This window comes from Aythya fuligula, chromosome 3, assembly GCF_009819795.1.
Source record: "Aythya fuligula isolate bAytFul2 chromosome 3, bAytFul2.pri, whole genome shotgun sequence".
Lineage (NCBI taxonomy): Eukaryota > Metazoa > Chordata > Aves > Anseriformes > Anatidae > Aythya > Aythya fuligula.
Genome location: NC_045561.1, coordinates 51,088,163 through 51,109,983, shown reverse-complemented (window position 1 = coordinate 51,109,983; position 21,821 = coordinate 51,088,163). Strand labels below are relative to the sequence as shown.

The window sequence follows — 21,821 nt, the reverse complement described above, 5'->3', positions numbered from 1 at the left end:
AAATTTTTTTGACTCAGGAAAACCAGGGACCTGCTAAAGCAGAACAGTGGCACTAACACTCTTTAAGACGATAGCTCCGGCTCTGTAGCACAGCAGTGTTGTCTGGTAAATACTGAGCTTCTGTTTAAGATCTACACTATTTTTTCACTTAATTTCCTGCAACTGATGGTAATATCTCTTTCCTTGAGCCTTGTAACTTTGTAGAACACAATCCATAAAAAAAGAGGATTATTTAGTCTGGAAAGCAGCTAATTTGTGAAGCAGTACCAACACTTCTTCAGGCTTAACCACTCCTTTATATCGCAGCTGTTTAGACCAGCGTTAAATCATGTTGCTGTGCAGGTGCTTGGTTTATAGTTTCACAAGTAAGGATGCAATGAGCACATGCCAACAGCTGCTCAATTTCCATCTGTACTGAATTCATCCCGTGCTTGTGCAATAAGGAAAAATTCTTCTATGCTGTCTGGCCACTCCCTCATTTTTTCCTTAATTTTCAGCCTTGTACAGTGCTTCTGTTTGAACTGTGGTAATGAAGTGGCTAGGTCTGTTTGTGCCAAGTGGCAGGAACACTTCCACATACATGGAAGAGGGCTTTGTTAAAGGCTTGCTTCAGCAATTCTTGTCTGTGCAGTCACCATCCCTGGGCTGGTCTTAACAGAGTTCTTACATTTCACCTGTCATGTTTTCTGTCACCAAATTTCCTTCTTAGTCGAGGTGCCTCTAGCTCCAGCACCACTTAGGTTTTACACAGTCGTGTTACCATTGTGGTGGCTCTTGCAGCAGAACCCAGGGAACGCGCTGCGTGTGACTCTGGACTGTCAGCCACCGCTGGACAGCTGGCAAGGGTCAGGGGCCTACTCCCTGAGGGCACTGAGCCTGAGCGTCTTCTGTAAATTAGAACGATTAAAAACTAAAAAAAAAAAACCAAACACCACCACCACCAAATAGTGCCATGGATCTAATACATTCTGCAAACTGCTGCTCTATGGAGCAAAAGAGGCATGCACATAACCACGGTCTAATAAACAATTTAAATGTTTATTTGAAAAATGTTAACAGTACAAATCAGTATGGGAAGACTGAGCCTACTTAGTAAGCCAGTACTTTTGTACATTTTTAGGGGGGTGTTGGGATGTTGCGCAGTACTGCTGTCACAAATACAAAAAGCACGTTGTGAACAAGCCACGTTACAAGTGCCAACAATTTTTATGAGCGAAAGGGGCCATAAAAGTATAAAGTGCTTGAAATACAAATCTGCCTTTTTTAAGCTTTGTTTTGCACGTACGTCAAAGTACTCAAGCAACACAGATGTTGGTAGTGATACTTCCCTTGCAAGGCACGCTCAACCCTATGAGATACAAACCCAGGCTGGGCAGCTTTGTTTCAGCTTGCAGGCACGTGTCATGCTTGTGGAACTCCTCTGTCCTTTTCTGAAGAACGCTATCTGGAGACTTCAGGGTGCCCTGAATTTCACCAGCTCCCTACTTACAGGACAGCTGAACTGGTTTATCTGTGGGTGTGAAGGCAGCCAGCATCAGGACTCGAGCCGCGAGAAGTGACTTCACAGAAGTTAAAACCAAAGGTAACCCTCAGGGTAGAAAGATGTTTTATTCTGAAGCTCTGAAAAAGGCTGGATGTTTATGGAGAGGCACAGGGGAGTCAGCTCTGGGCCTCAGCCTGTGTCCCTTTGCCAAATAATCAACTGACGTAAGTTTTCTTTGTAGGAAACAAGGGGTTAAGATCAAGTGCCAAATTTCAAGTAAACTAAAAATTCATTAATTAAAACAAAACAAAACGAACTCCAAAGTCAGCACAGTATTAAGTACATGCTTTCTCATCTAAATTGCTTTTCCTGTCTGGAACATCTGAAGGCAAGCTGATGGTTATCACAGGTACAAAGCTGTCTTGATCCAGCAGAAGGATGCCTCTGAAAGGTAAGATTACCTGGCATTAGACAATAGTAGACAAAATAATGCTGCGTTCTAAAAATTACAGCTTGCTCCTGTTTCAGAGGGGTCCCGTGACCCAGTCTGTGCATCTGAACTAGCAGCAGCGTAGGCTGTCAGATCAGTTTCAAAGTAGCCTGAAACTGCCCAGCTTTTCAGCTTCTAGGACTGCTCGGACAAGCCACGCACAAGCTGCACGTACTCCAACTGAACAAGAAAGTCCTGCACGCGGCTTCCTCTCGTCTGTGCTTCCTCTGCCATGGACGGACCGTCAGGCACTGGGCTGAACAGACTACGTTGGTTAGAACTTTTTTTCTAGTTCTGCTTAGTTCAAGGCTTCAAACGTGGCAGTATTAAGCTACTTGCTGCTGCGCTATGAACTCTCTTCGCTTTCTGTACCTCTAACAAGTCAGTCAGAGAAGTACTCCAGTCTGACGGAACGCTTTGTGAGGTGTCATGGGGATCTGCTTTCTCAATTTGCCAACGCTCCATTTTCCTAGCTTTGTTGGAAGCACCAAGACCATTCTTATCCCGTGGTAGATACATAAATTAACCACGCTCAGAGCTTTTCAGAAGCACAGCTGGTCAGTATGATTTGAGAATATCAGCTGTGCTTGCTCAGAGTGAGGATGCACGCTTTGCTGTCAGTCATTTCTCCTGAAAGAACATATGGTTCCAAGGATTAGGGCTTGCTGAATTGACTTGGGTTGCTTAAAAACGTTCGTGCTTGCCCATTCCAGCACTAAACCTATACTGATTCTCAGCTACAGTTACCACTTTATCTTTCCATGCCTTGTTTGGGAAACTTGCTTCTCTGAAAAATATGTGTGTTGCTGGAAACATCCCAGCTGAGTGAATAAAGCCACTCACAGACAACCAACCTGATCCATAACCTTTTGCCACGAATGATACCGCCACTTCCTATGGTTTATAAGCTGCCTATACAGACAGATCCTACTTGGAGAAATTTGCAAAGCCAAATTTGAGACCTTTCATAGCTACAGTAATGACTCTTATACTAGTCAATATGAAAGATTTAGGACTGGAATGGTTTAGCTCTAGCTTCTACCTTCCTCTCTTGGAGCTATGTTAATGGTGTCTCAAAACGCAGTCCTTAGAAAATCTGATAAAAATTTGGCATTATGACAACCAAGCTTAAGACATTTCCAATGAAAGGTTTGCCTGTGTTCCTCTGAAGTATGTATGCATCAACAGGCCGCCTGGAATGGAAAGTTACTGGCAGCCTTCTTAGTCAGTTGTTGCCCCAGTATTCCTAAACAACAAGTCTGTTTCTAAATTAAAAGATTTTTTAGTAGTGCTTTGTCTTCATCAGAGAAAAAAAAATGCAGAAGTTACTTACTTGTTTTCACAGGAAGGGAAAATCACCTTTAAGACTTTCAGAATGAGAGCTGCTCCCACGACTCCAACCACAATGACTTCCATCAAATTAAAGAAGATGGGTAAAGATCGAAACCAGAATCTGCAGAGCCATTTTCTCAAGTCTTCCACCCACTGGCACATCACCTACAACCAAGCAGGTAGATAGAAAAAGACAGGTTGCAAAACAAAGCAGGTGCAGTTTTTGTGGCTACTCCTGAATCACATTGCACGGTGATAACTTTACGGATAGATAGATAAATAAATATGCTGAAGTATATGTAAAAGCAGGATGGAGTTGATTGGTGACTCAAACCTGTTTCTTTTACAAAGTTTGGTACCTTCCAACTGAATTACTCTATTTGGAGGTTTAATTTTTGAGGAAGTGATTCATCCTGGAGGAGTCCCTTGAAAGGAAAGGGAAAATAAAGGGACACTTGAACAAAGAAGGTGAAGGATAGGCTATTTTGGCCTAGGCTTAGGGTAGCTATGATTACCTAACTATAGGTAAGAGCAGGGAAAGAAGCCCACGCGAGGGGTAGCAGGTAACTTTCAGCATACTATTTTTGCCATCCTCTTTAATCAGCATACTGTAATGTTGTAATGTGTTTCTTTCAGCCACAAAGGAGGGTGTGGAGCCTAACTCTACCTCATCTGGAACTGAAACTTCTCAAGCTGCTACTGTGTTTCTTAGGGGTGAGACCCATGGCTCATCTCCCAGAGTGGCCAGCATTCGCCTCTAAGCAATGCCAGAAAAAAATACGTATTTTTAAAAAAAGTCATTTGGAGCTCAACAAGAGTCAAAATCATTATAAATAGGCTCATATAATGGAGATATCACAATCTACTTTCATGACATATCTGTGAGGTTGCAACATTTCAGGATTTAGACACTTCTTTGACTTCAGCTGCAGTAAAAACCCACAATTTCTCACTGCTACAGGGTAATTTAGAAATGGTGTTGCTTTGTTTTTCTTCTTGGTTTTTACAGTTTCCTAGAATCTGTCTGTAACAGCCTATTGTTCTTAGTGTTTGGCTGCGGGGACTTCTTAGACTTCTGTGGAAATCAGTTAGTGTTAGATACCTTACACAACTGAGAATCCTGTCCTTCAACAACTACAAAGCAGCAAAACAGTCATCTAAGAAGTCACCTACTAGGCTAAGCAGGAACGGCAATTCTTTCCTTGATAAATCTGTTATTATATGCCAGGTTGCTTTTTTTCAAATGAAAAATAGAGGTCCAAAGACGAAGGTCTAGGAATGTTACACACCTTCTTAGTATCTTTAAACGGATGTTTTGGTTGGCCTTTACGCAAAGGAAAATCCTCCTATCTGAATCCTTACAATGCTGTTATGTGGTTTGTTCTGTAAATATCCAAGAAGGAGGAAAACCTGGTATTTGTACATGCTGCTGAAGACAATACTAAAAATAGTGAAGGAAGACTGTTCCCTAAAACTGTAATATTGATGAACCGTCTGCTTTGTCCATGCTATGCTGCTAGAATTAAAACACTACCACCAAATGCGCCCTACCTTGTACGAAGATGGAGGTTCTATCCTAAGAGGGGTCTCTGGTAGCTTGCCAGGTAACGTCTCCTCATCCACTGTAGTTTCTGCTTGCCGGATGAGGTACTGACTGGTGGTTTGCAGTGGGTCCTGAATATCTAAAGAAGAAAAGACGGATTTACTGGGAGGATTATTTTTTAATTTGACTCTCTAATCAAGAAAGCGAAGACATGCTGCCTTTCTATCTTTACGGTACAACTATCCTAAGTTTACAGGAAGATCACAGAAGGAACTTTTTTTTTTTAATTAAAAAACTGTTTTTTTTTTTTTTAACTTTAGCAGTGAACTTGGTAAGAAGCAGCAGTGTTACAATGCAGCCTTTAGATGTGCCCTTAGCTGCAAAATTTCAGCTGTCACCAGGTTTAAAAAGTAATTAACTAGACAAAAAATATTAATCTCCTGTGAAATCCTTGAGTTTCTGACTAAACTAAGCCAAAATAAGATTAAGGTATCCAGTAGCTTCTCCTGCTTTAAAGTAATTCAATTTTAATAACCACTTTCTGGTTTGGAAGTGACCCAGACAGGTATTTCCTTTGCAGTTTTCTCTTTCAGTCTCAGGAAAAGGGGGGAGCTTTACAGAAATTTCCATAACAGCAAAGAGATAAATTTATTCATGTGAATGTCTGGGTTGCAGGTTTACAAGCACCAAGTAATTCAGAAGAGAACAGATTTAAAAACAAAATGAAATAACCAGGATGTAGAAGAGTGGAATTTAGGTGTAAAAAATACTTCCCTGTTAATCCAGAACTATTTTACTATGCAAAACACAAGAATAATGTTGTTCCTTTGCCCTGTACAGCAGTGTGTTAACTATGGTTAAAAATATTATTTAACAGCTAAGAGAGATACCTTTTCCTGAGAGGTTGGGGAGTGTAAACAGCATGTCGTTGTCCCTTGGGATGGAATACAGCATGCTCTCTTTCAAAGGGACAGTGTAGTTTGAATGTCTAAGTACTCTCAGGTCCTTCACTAAAATATCTATTTCTGTTACTTCTTCCTGCTGAACCTGCAAGAGAGGCAAACATACCGTGTTTAAATTGACTGAATTTACAGTTAGGATGAAGTAGGCTGGCAAAGAAAACCAATATGTGACAGAAAGCTCCAAGCCATTATGACTGAGACATACAGATGTTGTAACATGAGTCAGTATTCTTTGTTTTTACTTAACATGCTTCCACAGCCTATGCCACATTAAAACGTAGGCTAAACAGACTGGGTCTCCCTCGCCCTGCAAAAACGTGTGGCACTCAATCCATGGGCTCTCAACCAAGTCTTACATAGCTCTTCTTGTCAGGGAGGCATCTGAAAGCACAGAAAGCTGATATATGTAGTAAAAGGACACACACGAACATTTAGTGTGCTGCTGAGACAAGACTGACACTTCTGCTTTTGCAGTCGTGTTGCTTTTTTTCATACAAGTGAAAAAATCCCACTGAGATCACTCATTGCTGCTTTTATTTTTTTACCTTAAACTTACATTCCTTTTCCTTGAACTTGTATCACTCAGGGCAGGCAACAATGCAGTGTAGAGAAACTGTTTATTCATATATTCAGTTCTTCTATTACACATTGATGTAAAATAGAATAGTTTTCCTCCTCCACCAGCACTGCACTGGACCTACTTCATTGAACAATCACTGCAGGCCTCATTTACACAGAAGACACTCAGCATAGCTACTACTAGCACCGATAGCTGCAGTGTAAGGCCAAGAACTGACAGAAATCCAATGTCTGTGACTACAACAAGAACTGCAGCAGAGATATTTCTACAAGAAAGGAATATGGGTTACAATTCAGTTTCACTTGTGTTTTCAGAGCCATAGGCCAACTGTCTCCTTGTGCTCCTAATGTGCAGGACAATGCGATGAAGATGATGATTGTTACTGTCAGCTCATAACTAAGGGGAACGATGGAAAGCTTCTGACTTAAAGGAAGAAAACAGCATGAGCTTTCTGGTCATTCTCACTGGGTGCCTGTGCAAACCTGATATGCATTTTGATATCCAGTTTGAGATCTGAAATACAGCTCCACTACTGTGTTACAGCTAAAATAAAACAAAGCACATTATCCAACTAACAGTGGGATAAGAACCTCATTAAAAAAAATGAAACAAAACCTTCAAATCTCTCAGTGGGATCATCATTTTCATGAACAGAGTAAAATTTTGGCATGATGTAGAGCTGTGAAAAGTACTACATGCTGGGCATGCCATTAATTAAAGATCACTGTTATTATCCTCCTCCTCCTATAAAAAAAACGCAGCGGAATATAAGACAGCAGCTTTTCCTTCTATCCAGAACCTTCCTAGTTAGAAAAATAACTACAGCGTACAGGCGATTTTGAGAACTTGGCTCTGTACATTTCAAGCTCAGCTGCAATTGTAGCCCCTCATGTTCACCAGTATTTGTGCAAATCAGATAGATATGTGTGGTTTTTTTCTGTTCATCTCAAAACCCGTGTTCAACATCAAGTTTTTTATTCAAATCAATCAATTAGCTTACATACACAATAACCTAAGGCTAAGTCCTCAGATGGTCCTTCTCAACAAGCCCACCTGCTTCATTTGTTGTTGCTGCAAGCCACGTGATTGAAATGCTTTGTTAGCTTGGGATAAATAATGGGGAAAAACTCAGAATGAACATATGCCTCTTTTATTAATATTGTACATTACTTTGAAATTATTTGAATTATTGCTTGTGAGTTTGACTTTCCTTGCATAAATGCACATTTTGAAAAAGTATGCGACAGTTAATGATATTCTGACAACCTTAGTGGAAAATCATCCAACTCTTAGCTACTAAAATAAGAACAGAAGCATTAAAACTTGAGTTCTCCTCAAGAAACACCTCTGCTACTACACAGGTTGGTATCATTTTCCTCAGTACTGTGCTAGCTACACATAAACCTTTTAACTCTTGGTTACTATTTGCCTCTCCTAAATTCAAAACAAAGTGTTATTTTTTTGTATTATTTTTATTTTTGCATTATCTTTATTTACCTGTCTGCCATCAATTTCTGTCACTTCTTCCTGGATGACAATCAGCTGCAAATCAGAACTGGATGCCAAAGGCCACTCGTGAACCATGATGCGGACGCTGACGGTTCCCAGGCGCTGCTGATCTGCTGGGTTGCCCAAGCTTCCATTCTCCACTGTTAGGACACAACGTCACAGTTTTCAAAGAGAAACCATCCCAGCCAGAAAGCAGAACTCTCCATGGGGCGAACAGATGCAACTCTAACATAGAGCACATGTGCCTTTGCACAGGTAGCATCTCCGTGGGAAAGTCATTACAACCACAGAGGACCACTAGAGCTGGGTTTTAGTGAAGAAATAGCTAGCGAGGAAGCATGTTCCCTTTCATTTCAGTTCTTTAGAACTGGGGCTGGGAATTCACCATTTTATTTTGCAAGCGCTTCAAATGTTTTAAATGAATCAAATGCAGTTGGATTTGATGATCTTTGTACGTCCCTTCTAACTGAACTATTCTATACTAAACCAGAGATGTCCTAGCGATTGTATCAAAGCCCGGACTAGGCTGGTGTCCTTAACATTTCCAGTAACTGCTACTATGAGCAGTTGTTCTCTGGGGAACAGATGCCAAGGTTTTTAGCAGATCACCAAATCAAACTCAGAGCAGTCTCATGATACACACAGCAGACAACAGCAGCACTGTACGATCCCCGAAGTGAGGGAGCTCACAAACAATGTGGCCTTTGAGGTTTGCATCGAAGCACCCTAAGCTGCACCCTTTGGCTCCACTATTACTGCTTTCTTATTTCAGTTGTCCGAAGGAGTTCATAAGAGCAATGCCACAGTCCAGACAGCCTCCTGCAAAAACATCTCGATTCATATAACATTCTTCCTCTCAACACTGAAACAAATACACTCTCCAAAATCACCCTTCTTGAGATATTTGTGTGACATGCATCGCCCTTTCTTTCAAGTGGCTGCCAGAGACAGGTTGCTCCTGGGTTCCAGCTCTTCAGCTCTTTCCCACACACACTGCTTGTGCTAGACAAGTGTTGGCTCCCTCATGAGTATTTTTCTGCACCTCCCTCACTCCTCACCATTTTCACATGGGACTGTGACACCTCAAACTCTCTTCCTACTGAAAAGCCTTCAGCTATTCAACAACCTAACGCTCCACTCGTACACAGAACTACTGTCCATGTTTCTCCATGAGCTTAGTATCCTTCTCCCAGGTACCATGCCTCACCTTCAGGGGAACTGAGACCCAGGAAAGAAAGAGGGGCTACTCCCAACAGGTGTAAGCTGGAGTACTGACCTGTTTGCTGAGCGTTTTCTGAACTGTAGCAGCAAGCAGGCATGAAAGGAGCAAGGCCACAAATATCCCAAGCAGCTGAGGCTTCCTGTGTTCAACCTTTCCTGTCTGTGTAAGGCTGCTCAGTCCCCACTACATGCAATAGGAGCTGAAGATGCTCACCCACCTAAACATGACTCTGTGGGAACTTGAGGTGGAAAAACACCAGGAGAATGCTGTTCAGGAGATCTGGTCTCTACTGTTCAAGGGCATGAATCTTTGGCTCAGTTTTGTTATTACATACAGATAATCAGGAGCATTTTTTCCACTCTGTTAACAGGTAACGAGTATCTCAAAATTCCTTCAACCTTTTACAAACATTACCTGAATCTGTCATTGATAATTTAGTTAGCAAATACTGTAACTGTCACTTTACAGGTAACAGACAGGAGGAGCACTTGTTGTCTGGTAGGTAAATGACACGTTGCCGTGTTTTTCTGTCCTAGATAGGATAGACATCTATCTATAGGATAGAAATTCTATCCTATGCTAGACAGGATAGAGAACACAGAAGCAATAGGAATATATCTATCCCAAAAAACAGATGAGCAAATTACGGCTCTCCCACTTCAGAAAAGAAATAGTGTCACATTAATAATTGATGACATTTGGGAAGGAAGGGTTCAAGAGACAAGGTCATGGCTAAGAGAAGCAATTTAGAAAAAGCATTAGTACCCTCTAAGTAAACTTCTGAATGTAAAAGGAGGATGACCTTAGAAACCAAGCTGGAGACTGCTGCACCTGATCCATCAAAAGATCATTCTGGATACAACAGAAGCTTAAATCAACTAGTTTAATTGCTCTTGCTTAATTAATTATATAGTATGCTCTGTGTATCTCAAAAATCACAATGCTTTCTGATCTTTCACAAAAAGGTATAGCACTGAATCAGTGTTAAAAATAGCAGTTTCAAGATCATCTGAAGCCCTTAACCCCACTAAAGGACACTAGCAAACCTGTAGTAATTTGTGCTATAATATCCTATCCAGGAGAAACTTCTTTGTCCAGTGAAGTCAGGCATGAGATAATTAAAAGGTCTTCCCAACATTAATTCATATTTGTGCTATTGAATCCCTTTTTGGATGTATGCCAGCCAGCCTCGGGACACAGCCATTAGCAGGGTGGAGTTGCATCCTTCTGTTTACATTGTCTAGCTTGTAGTGCAAAACACTCTTCTGAAAAGAGAGGCAGTCTCAATTTCAGACGAAACCATTTACATTTAAGCAAATGAATGTGACTTGAGAACAAGATAGTAAGATTTTTTTCCACCCACATCAGGAGCAAAATTCTCGTAATTTGGGAAATGACTTGCTTCTACAATGCTGAAGTTAGCAGGGTATGAGAACACACAGACTTTGGAAGCTTTGGTTACTAGATAACAGGGAATCAAAATACAGCAGGAAAAAACAATGAGAATACTCACATATTACTGTTTGACACGTTATGTGGGCAACCCCGCTTTTCATAGGGAAATCATTTAGATATACCTGTCCATTAGCATAGGTGATATTAAAAACAACCTGAAAGACAGACAGACAGAATGAGTGTGCGGTCCTGCCCCTATGCCACAATTCTGTTCCCAGAGGAATGTAATTAATACTGACTGAAGTCAGACAAAACAAAATATTTGCATTCGCATGTGGACTTCGTTTCGCTGCGTATTAATTCATTGCATACATAGTCAATAAATGAAAAAACTGACGAACCTGTCCTTTGTGAAATTCTCCATTGCTTTTCAACATCATAACATCGACTCTGATGGTTTCCTGGAAAACAATGATGAAAAGAGATGTAAGTTTCTATGAGAAAACACAGAAGCAGCTACAGGCCACAAGCAACTTTCACAAGTTATCCTGACAGAATGGCAATGTACCAGTCCCAGAGCACATTGCCAGGCTTTCTGCCTTGCAAAGAAGACTATGCTTACTTGTTCCACGTAAGGTGTTTTTTTTTCCCTCTTTTAAAATCGAAGGTATTGATGAGATAAAATGACTGCTTCCCCTTTAATACACTTTTAAAATAGAGATACTAATAACCAACCAAAATTCTCAGAAGAACTTGTTATGCATGGATACAGTGGAAGTCTCCCATATTAACTGAAACAGAATTGATTAAGCAAGATAAAATCAGATTCTTGGTCCCTGTAAAGAGCATTAAGCACTCCACTTACTCTTCAAGATGAAGTATAATGTAATACATGTTAGCCTATACTAAAGAACACTCATTCTTGTCAGCATCAACAATACTCCTGTTTTTTTTTCTTTGGTTACCATTCCCAAATAATGCCACACAGGACTCCTCCAAACCCACAGGTAATAGGGATTTATTTCCTTCTTTCCAACCTCAATTACTGTAATTTCTTGTTTCCCTCATTCGGTCCTCTCACTTCATCCTTGTCATTTCAGGGGCTCTATTGCAGATGGGACCTCAAATCTCCCAAATCTGAGCTCTGACAAAGTCTATATCTGGAAACAAACCTCTCTTGAACACAGACAAAGGTAATGATTACCACACCGCTCTCTTGAGCCATCTACACAGAAATAATGTTAAAGTCCCCATTTGCCTTTTGGGAATCTTAATTGATTCTATCTGTGTTTAATTTTCCTCTGGAAAACTCCCCTCTGTGTCTTCAGCACCTTTTTTTAGCACTGAGTTTAATTAAGTTTCACACTAAACAACTAAAATTGAGCTGTGTCTCAAAAGCAAGTAGAACTCATGAAAATTTAAAATGCAAGAATGAATGACTTTCCATTTGGGATTTTTAGGCAGGAAATACTCAGAGTACACAGCACAGAACAGAGAGCTTCTCAAGTACAGCTCCAGTATTAACATTTCCTTAAAATAATGGGCGTTAATCGGTGCACTGAGGTAGCCAGAACTATCACAAACTGAAAAACAACATCTAAACCCAAAGCAGCAGAAATCTGGCTTCATATGACAAGCATGGTTTTAAATCCGATACAGATTTAAATTAAAAAAAAAAAAAAAAAAAAAAAAAAAAGTGCAGATTTAAAAAAATAAAGTAATTTCCTTTGGTTCGAAATGACTTGCCACTGATGTTTCAGATACATTTGTCAAGTCAGCAGGAAAATTCTCTGGCCACTGAGACCAAAAAGAAAATCTCTTTTTCTATGCCCCTCCTAGGAAATGGGTGTTTATACTGACTTTTCTCCAAAACTCAAATCTGAGTTATTCATATTAAACTTATCCATTTACTTAGAAAAATGGAGGTCTATTAACGAATATGTAAAGCGGGTCAATGATATAACAGTAGGATGTGATCTGTTCTGTCATCCTGCAACTTCCTCAAACCACTTTTTCCTCATGTTTTAAGAATGCTGTATATTTAACACAAAAATCCCCTACATGTTTAGCACTTTATTGAGCATCTGGAGCTGTACTTTTAGACTTCCTACTATTTTCTGCCTGATAGGAATCCAAAGGGCCCAGAGGAGGGACCTTCCCGGCAGTCTTAATAGTCCTTCAGTTTTTGAGCTTTAAATCTGAGCTGCTTTACGCAGAAAGCATTTTGCAATCTTCTTTCACCACTAGCGATGTGACTCACGGAGATTACTAGAAAAAGAAAATGACTGGTAGATAGCTACTACTGAAAAGGAGGAAAATCCCCCTGCTCTTTGTTTTAGTCAAATGCTGTATTTGATAATGAAGGGCAGAGGGCAAAATAGATACGCTCAGCAACTGGGCACCATATGCCCAAGGTGAAACATACGTGTGGGGATTCATCTTCTTCAAGTCACTTGCCAGTTCTGCTGATTTAGTATCCAAAAGCACGGTCATAAATGATGGTATGTACTTAAAGCTTTCACTCAAAGAGTTTATTACATGTTTAAGAAATCAAAATATTTAGGTGGCACATGTCCATGCTGTCAAATTTACAAAAAGTAGAACGTAGGATGCAGACAAGTAAGACAGCTGAGCTGACCTAGAGGCCTCTGCCACAGAAAGGCCGCAGGCCTCTTATATATCATCCTTCCCTCTCCTTTACACCAAGCCAGCAAGCCGTTTCAGCTCATTAAATGGGCAGAATTTCAACATTTTTGCCTATTTCTTCTGACAAGAAGATTTCTTCTGACAAGAAGAAATGGACAAGAAGAGGCACGGGACTGCTGACCCTGCAGGCCCGAGCTGCCAGACAGGCTCCGTGTTGGAGCTGCCTCTGCCCCTCAGCGGCACGGGTTCGTTAAGCCGCCCCAAAACTCTGGGCTCAGATCAATCCTCTGCCACAGCTTACACCATGTTACACCATGACCCTTCACAAGCGATGGAGAACTCATAGTCTTGCCTTCCTGTCAGCCCCGTGGCCCGTCAGTTCCCACCTGGAGCCAACAATTTCTTCTCCTGACGACTGCCCGTACTCTGTATACACGTAGTGGCCTATCTGATTTTTTCCAGGCTAGAAGCACTTGCTCCTGAGCTGTCCTCGTGTTCTTGTCTTGCCCAAGCAGTCTCACAAGACTTGGTATGAAACATTTCAAGCAGGTCTCAAAGTTTCGGCGTTAACAAATAACTAGTTTTCAACTGTTCCTGCACCAAATGTTCGCAAACTGATACCCAAAACGCAGCGGGGCCTACTGTGACCAAACTGCTGTGGTCCACCTCCCCGACCCTACACACCCCATAACAGAGCCTACATGAGGACAAGAGCCACAAGACAGGCCAAACACAGTGAAATGTGGGGCAGGGGGCTCGCCCACAGCAGGCTCTGCGTGGTGCACCCCCACCTGTTAGGAAGTGCTCCCATTTGGGACCATCTCACCGTTTTTCCAGTTCCAGGCGTGAAGACTCACGGACTTAACAAACATCCTTTAATTTCAACACAGAAAACGTTTGATTGTCTTAGCATAATGCAATTCACTACTTCAGAAAACAACAAAAAAAGGCACTTTACATCTTTACGGATATGCCTTACAGCTACACACCTCACTACTAAGAAAAGTAAGTAACTCCACATCATTTATTTCCTGTATCAAAAACAACGAAGCCAATCCTGTCATAACAAAGCCGCTGAGTGCACGACATGGGCCCTGTGCCGTAATCCACAATATTGCTCTTCTGAGTTCTGGAGAAGCCTGAACTATGAGTATAAGCCTTGTTTGTATCACTTACAACACATTTTTGAATATTAACAATATCACGAATGTTCATGTAAGTCTCAGACAGTCCTGTAATTTAAAACATTCATTGGGATATTTGAGAAAGCTGCTCTTTGAGAGTCAGAATCGAAGGACAGCCCCACAAAGCAATTCAGGTCCCCAGGAATCAGGCTGTGCTTTCAACTTACCACTGACACCCACCCCATCGCTCACAGCACCTTAGCCCTCGCTGTGCGGGCGCATACCTTCACACCAAACTCTCCAATTTACACTAGAAATTTACCCATCGTCCTTAATGCCATTACAGGATGTAGAAGGGCCTCCTGAGTTTTCCTAAGGCTTCTCATTGCTGTTTTAGTGCTCTGGCAGTGACATTTACAGTGGCAACGGCCACAGGACCTGCAAAGCAGACAGCACTTCCACCACAAATGCATGTCATTCTCTTCTTGGAAGGCTATGCTATGGCTGTAATAATGTAGCAATGTTGTGATTTTTGTGAACCTGAATCAATAGCGATAAGCAGGCAGCAATCATTTTCCAGTCCTTTCTCTTTAGCCATGTGCTGCGACAGAACCCAGGAGGGGTAAGCGGGGCAGCACAATACAGCAGTAGCAGAAGAGCAAGATGACAAAGAATATATAAAGCATCTGACATAATTTAAAAGGGAATATCCATTAGCTCTTAAAGACTCCCCACACCAATGCCACACAAAGCTACAGAGAACGCTTCACCAAACCCCAGCCTTTCATGAAAAATGCCACACAAGACAAAGCCGTTTGGTCTAATCACTCAGGAACTTTAAACAGATCTGACTACAGATTCATGAAAAAACCTCTGGCAGGCAGTAGGTACGCGCTGCGGTGCTGTGTAGAGCTTCCCCCAGCACAGGGTAACTGCTAAGTCCTGTATCACTCCCACAGAGCCCATCTCCTGACCGAGCCAGGAGCAGCCAGCCCACTTCAGGCACAGCTGCTCTCTCTTGAGGCTCCCAGACGAGGCTCTGTCTGCGCTGGCAGGCGGCGAAGCGGAGTGGGCAGCGCTGGCAGCAGATGGCCCAGCGCCTGGCCCAGCTGCACGGCGGGCGGCACACAGAGCATCCCACAGAGCATCCCCTCGCAGGCACAGCTGGGACATCCTGCCTGCAGCATGGAGACGTGAAGGGAAGGAAGGCTGCCAAACGGGCAAGGAACGGACAAAACTAAAATCTCTTCATAAATATGACAAGAGACTGTGGGAAAGAGTGCTCAAACTAACCAACAGCTAACATCCAAACTCATACCCTTTGAGTCCATATGGAGAACTGGCTCCAAGGAGAGCAACTCTCTTTTTATAATCTAGGCTCTGTTCTAATTCTTTCACCAGGCTCCGAACAGCTGTGTTGGAGGATAAGCCTTAGCAGGCCATGGGGCACAGCTGAGTTAGGAAATAGGCATGGTGCAGTCCTTGACAAGTTTGCAGGACGATAATTAGCCCCTCACATTTTACCAGATTTTAGTACAAAATCTTCTCAAACAAATATTGATGTTATTAAACTGCATGACAATATTTAGGGTATGACAATGAAATCCTGTATTTAAGTAACTGAAGCTAAACTATCCGTGTTAGTACACAAATCTAACACAATGATGCTTTTGCTTCTCTTTACTTTTCTGAACAAGCAGAAAAATAAGCTTCCTCGCTTTGCCATGACTCATAGTACAACACTGCTTATCCCTTCCTTTGCCCCTCATATGTTGCTAGAACTAATTGCCTTTGCTTTCTCCCTATTAAATCAACTAATGCTATGAATATTTTAACAGGAGTTTTAAAGGTGAATGCTTAGTCTCACATCATCAGGACACAGTTGCACCATACTGCTTTAATTTAATCAAATATACATGGAAAGATGATGTGGTGGTGCCTTTTAACTATAAAGCTCAGAACATGTGCCAGGCTGTTAGTAGGAAACCTGGGATAACGCTATGAAAGAAATACTTCAGCGTGTCACAATTTAAAAGTTTCTCTGATTGAAATACATTACACCCACCGAATCCATACTCACAGGGCTGATGGAGTGAAGATGACTTTTTTCTGTTGTGAAACAATCTATCCTCATAGAGGTTTCTTGCAGTCAACAACAGCCTGAAAAAATGTTTTTCAAGCAACTGCACTAAAAAATTCCAGTAGGTAAGTAAGCCTTTTCAAAAGTAAACAGTTAAATCTAAATTATCTAGAGACAAATGGAGCAAACAAACATCACAGCATTCAGCCCGCTGTGCTTTTAGCCAGCTTTTATCAGCACATTAAAAATAGTCTACAACACAAAATCTAATTCTTGACCTAGCATCAGAAAAGTACAGTCCTTTAACACAAAGATCGGTTATCTTGTTGCACGATTCCATGCCTTTTTATATAAACTTATGCCTAATATCAATCACTCTGTAATCCAGATTTGCTCATGCAAATTTCAGGAGGAGAAAGCAAAGCTAAAACACATATGCTAACGTTTTTTAAAAAAAGCCTAGATTTCAAAACAGCTTATTTAAGAAACGACAAGTATTGCACAACAAGGGGGGCGTTCACATTCCGGAGCTCAACAAAAGTGTTTCAGACTTACAAAACGCGGTTGCACACACGTTACTCCAAAATGCCAATGTCTTTCCTCAATCCTTCCATTACAGGTTTTGTAACATCGTGGACATCAACTTGGAGGTAAACTTTCACACAATGCACAAGAACTACAAAATGTGAAGCTGTCAGAAGTATTCTGCCAGCATACTCCCAGGATTATGGAGTGCACAGTCCTGGTAGCCAAAGAAAAGCTTAAAAGACCACCTGCAGTCCCAAACCTTCCTGAGGAAAGATCCTTCTGCCCCCATGCCATGAGTTGTTAAGCTCGTTGCTTCTGAAGCCAGCCCATGAGTGCTGAATTCCCGCTCTGCCTGTTCCCTTCTTCTCCTACCAGGCTACTTAATATAAATCAGCTCCTGCTCAGACAAGAGCAACTCTTCTACTCAAAACTCTTTCAAGACATGTTCTTCCTTTTACATCGTACAGGATCCTGTACGCACAGAAAGAAGCAGTGCAGAAGGAAATGTGACTTCTTATTTATATATATATTTTAAAATTTCAAACTGAAAAAAAGTAGTAGAGGTGCATGTTCCCTTTCTGACTCTTGAAAGAGCTTTTCTCCACATACTTACACCACCACACCACTATAAAGCTAAAAAGGTGCAGATATGTCTAAACTGGCAAAAACTTTGCTGGCAGACGACCTGAGTAATACAGCACGAAAGGACAAACCTGTCCCCACAAGCAAATAGCACGGCTGTACTCACCAGGTGTTATACCCCAGTTACTCCGACAGGCTTTACTCTGAAACATACCTACCCTACCTCTGACCCCAAGCTGGCTTCCACGTAACCAACTCAGGCACCCCTGCGCCACGCTCACTCACACCTTCAGACCCTAAGACAGCATGAGCAGATGTGCCTCTGTGTCTCGTATAATTGCCCGCTGTGGGAAATAGCTTTAACGCTACGGAGCTGAAGTTTTGGTGTGAAAGAATGACAGTTTCTGGATGGAAGACGGTAAGCAATGGTGCAGGTTTATATTATATCCCTCTGCTACTTCTGCTTGCCCAATCCCACATCGCTCTCCTTTCCTCAGAGGGGGATTCACGAAGTACCTGAGCTTCCTCTGCCCTCTCGTACTTCTGTGCGCCTGACTTCAAGCACAGGTGCATGCCTATAGATCTCTGAAGACCTAGATCCCCATTTTGAGGAGCTAAGCCCATCTCCCTTCAGAGGCTCACCAGGAGAGGCAGGGACCAGGAAGCGAGCCCAGGATCCTGCTTTGCAGCACAGGATGTGCCAGCGCAGGGCCTGCACCAGGCTGCCTTGGAATGGCGTTATGCCAGCGCAGGAGCTCTGGAGGAAAAGAAGCCGTAATAAATTCGTGCCCGTGACAGCAATTTTGCTATGGCTAGGCAAGTGACTACGAACCCCATCTTCCCTCTGTGGGATCTCACAGCTGGCAGGTCACGATTCCTAGGGTCTGAGGAAGATATTTAGTCACGACTTAACCACAGGCACCAAAGCAGCCGGTTCTCTTCTGTAAGCCCCGAGGCCACAGCTCCCCCCCGTCACGGCGCATCGCTGCATCCCCCCTCAGCACATCCCCGCACAGCACCACAGCAGTCCTTCTGCGCCTCGAAAAGCCACCACATTTAACTCGAAACGGACCTTACCGGGACACAGCCCGGCTTCTGGACGAGGAAAAAAGCAGCTGGCACGGCGCCCCGCGATGTGCCGAGAGACCCCCACCCGCCTGCGGGTCCCACTCACGGGCACAGACAGCGGGAGGAGCAGCGAGTCGTCACGGCTCGGCCGGGCACCCCGCGCACCGCACCCAAATACCCCCCCACCCCCCATTATAGCTCTTTTTGGGGCATTTTACATCGCATTTACCCCCCCCCGCAGGGCGCCCTGCGGGCACGGGCAGCGAGCCTTGCCCTCGCCCTTCGCCTACGGGCGGCGGGGCGCTGCCTGCGGGCAGGGGTGGCGGCGCACAGCCCCCCTCCACCCAGCCGAGCCCCCCCTCAGCCCGGCCGGTCCCCGGAGGGCTCCGCGGAGCCTCCCGGCCCGGCTCGGCCCGTCCCGGCCCGGTACCTGGCCCAGCTGCGGAGCGGCGGCCGGGCCCAGCAGCGCGGCGGCCAGCGGCGGCAGCAGCAGCAGCAGCAGCAGCCCGGGCCGGCCCCGCGCCGCCTCCATCTTGCGACCCGGGAACGAAAACAAAGTGAAACACCGCCGGCGGGGCGGGGACGGGGGACGGGCGGCCAGACGGGGCGGTGTGGGGCGAGGGGAGGAGGTAGGAAACGGGTGTGGGGCGAGGGGAGGAGGTAGGAGCTGGGTATGGGGCGAGGGAGGCGGCTGCAGCCGGGTATGGGGTGAGGGAGGCGGCTGCAGCCGTCCCTCTGCTCAGGGCTCCCCTCAGAAGGGCCCCCGCGGCTCGGCAGTGCTTATCGGTGGTGTTATTTGGGATCCAGGAGGGCTTCAGAGCAGGCGAGGGGGAAACTTGACGAGCGCTCAAAGCCACGGGCAAAGAGGAAGGCGCTGCGTCTCCGGGTAACCTCACGACAGCGAGGGTGGCAACGAGCAGGTACCCCAGGGAGGTTTTAGTCCCCCCGGGACACGGCAATAACGTGTGGGTGAAGGAGTCTGTGGCCCCGCTTCATCTTGCACTGTGAGTCACACAGCCGGCAGTGGACACAAAGCATGAAAACCAGAGGTTTGTTATTTCATGTGCGCTGTGCCGTCGTGACACGCTGGTGCAAACATCCGGCATGAGGTACAAGGCGTTGGAAAGGGAAATTTTCATATTGCGAAATGTGTGCTACATGAAAACCTCAAATATGTCATCACTGAATACATTTATTGACAGTAGTTAGTACGATTTTAGAGGTTAGAAAAAATAAAATTGGTCAGCTGATTTCCCTGTAATCACACCAGTCAGTAATGCATGAGGAATAAAAGCACAGATGTCTTGATTTCCAGTGTCTCTCTAACATCACACAGTTTCTCTTAAATCTGTCCTAAACCTGCCTTTGTTTGTTTGTTTGTTTGTTTGTTGTTGTTGTTGTAAATCTATTATGTGCAGTAAATTAAAAGAAACAGATGAAGGATCTGTTCACTGTGCAATCTAATGAGGCAAAAATCTACACATCAGCTCCCCAACATGACATTTTGCCCAGTCTCGTAAGGGGCACATAAGAGTCTCTGGGGACAGGATGGTAGCTACAAGAATGAGACTCTTGTTAGTACTTGCAGTCGTTTGCCTGTGCTGGTGGGAGGAAGTTTAAGTTATGTACATTCCTAACTACGTGTTGCACTCCATGCGTAATTCCGACTGGAGGTTATGTCCCCACAAGGCTGGTGAATCCTAAATGCACAAAAGCAAGCTACAATGCTCCAGTGTTTTGTGTGTTAAGATGATGATTAACATGTTTACTGAATGTACCAAAGGCATAAAAGTTAATGGTGTCAGAGCATATAAAAGTACAAGGAAACAAGGCTCGCTGACCTGTCGAATTTACAGATTCAGCAAAGTTCAAGCTGGGTTATCAGCTCACCTCAAGGAATTCAGCATCTCACTGAAATGGAATTCAGGAATACCTGTTCCTTCCTGAACGTCTTTGAATGTCTCCATCTTCAACTTAATTAAACTCCATCTTCATATTCTCCATCTTCAATAGTTAAACTTCAGTTAGCGCAGGCTTGCATAAAACTGATGTGCTGTTTAAGTCCCTCTTAAAGTTTCAGAGTAAATAAATGTGTGCTATAATGCTTTCTTCTGTCAATAACTGTCACACAGGATGGCTTAAAAACAGTCTTAAATCAATTCAGGAGTGATGTACAGACTGGGAATAAACTCACAGAAACATTGCAACACTGCAAAATGCTAGATAGCACTAACAGCTTTGAAAACTAGCACACCAAGGATGCAAATACAACTTCCTAAAGTGCAGACTTGGTCCCAGGACCAGCCCACTTAGTTTCCAGGACCATCATGCAGCAGGATAATGATGAACAGAAACCCATTTAAATTCCCTGTCTGGCTTTTTATTAAGGTGCACTTTGTAACATGGTTATCTGATGCTATTTTTTCTGGTACTTAAGGAGAAGATCTTGCTCTTACCTACATGCATCTCTTTGTACTCCTAACTGCACATTTCTGCTCCCTCACCTTCACTGCTTCCCTTTTACTGTACTCAGATCACTGTCAACTCAGGTCACTAATCTGGCAGATTCAGCAATAGGAAATAAATTGTTTAGCAAGAGATCTGTGACTCAGATCGACTCATTGTGCAGTGAGTACCAGGGCTTCACCCAGAAAGAGATGAAAATTGTGCAGCCTGAAGTCATAGAATCACAGAATAATTAAGGTTGGAAAAGACCTCCAAGATCATCTGGTCCAACCACCCCCCTACCACCAATGTCACCCACTAAACCATGCCACTAAGCACCACGTCCAACCTCTCCTTGAACACCCCCAGGGACGGTGAATCCACCACCTCCCTGGGCAACCTGGCCCAATGCCTGACTACTTCCAAGGAGAAATGTATCAATATTATGAAAATATGAAGCCATTGGTTCATACACTGCCTTATGAAAATATTGCATAGTGCTTATAGCAGTATTATGACATAAGTATGAAATGTACTTCTATTATTGCATTAAATTTCTATTTTCAACATAGCATAACATGGTTTGATATTACTATGAAAAATAAGGAAGGTCAAGGTCAAGTTGAAATTCTTAGCATGGGATCCCGTGCTTTGAAGGCAATGAGATTATTTCAGCTGTATCATGTAACACCAAGCACATGCTATGGCATCAGTTAAAAGGGAGTAAATTCTGTTTGTTTGCTCTTTCAGCATCACCCATGGCACCACAAGCCGTGCCTAGCAGTGTGCTCCAGGCAAGCACTGGACCAGATAACCCACTAATAACCTAACC

General features: G+C 43.3%; 1 protein-coding gene across 1 annotated transcript; it reads right to left on the bottom strand.

Moving 5' to 3' along the window:
• Positions 1-1,019: 1,019 nt before the first annotated feature.
• Positions 1,020-19,091, bottom strand: GINM1 (glycoprotein integral membrane 1). Its single transcript, XM_032184867.1, has 8 exons — positions 18,975-19,091; positions 10,918-10,977; positions 10,635-10,731; positions 7,888-8,039; positions 5,739-5,895; positions 4,857-4,987; positions 3,307-3,470; positions 1,020-1,927 (listed from the first exon to the last, which is right to left on the bottom strand). Exons 1-8 carry the CDS (start codon positions 19,074-19,076, stop codon positions 1,819-1,821), a joined length of 972 nt encoding a protein of 323 aa, XP_032040758.1. The 5' UTR covers positions 19,077-19,091; the 3' UTR covers positions 1,020-1,818.
• Positions 19,092-21,821: the final 2,730 nt, after the last annotated feature.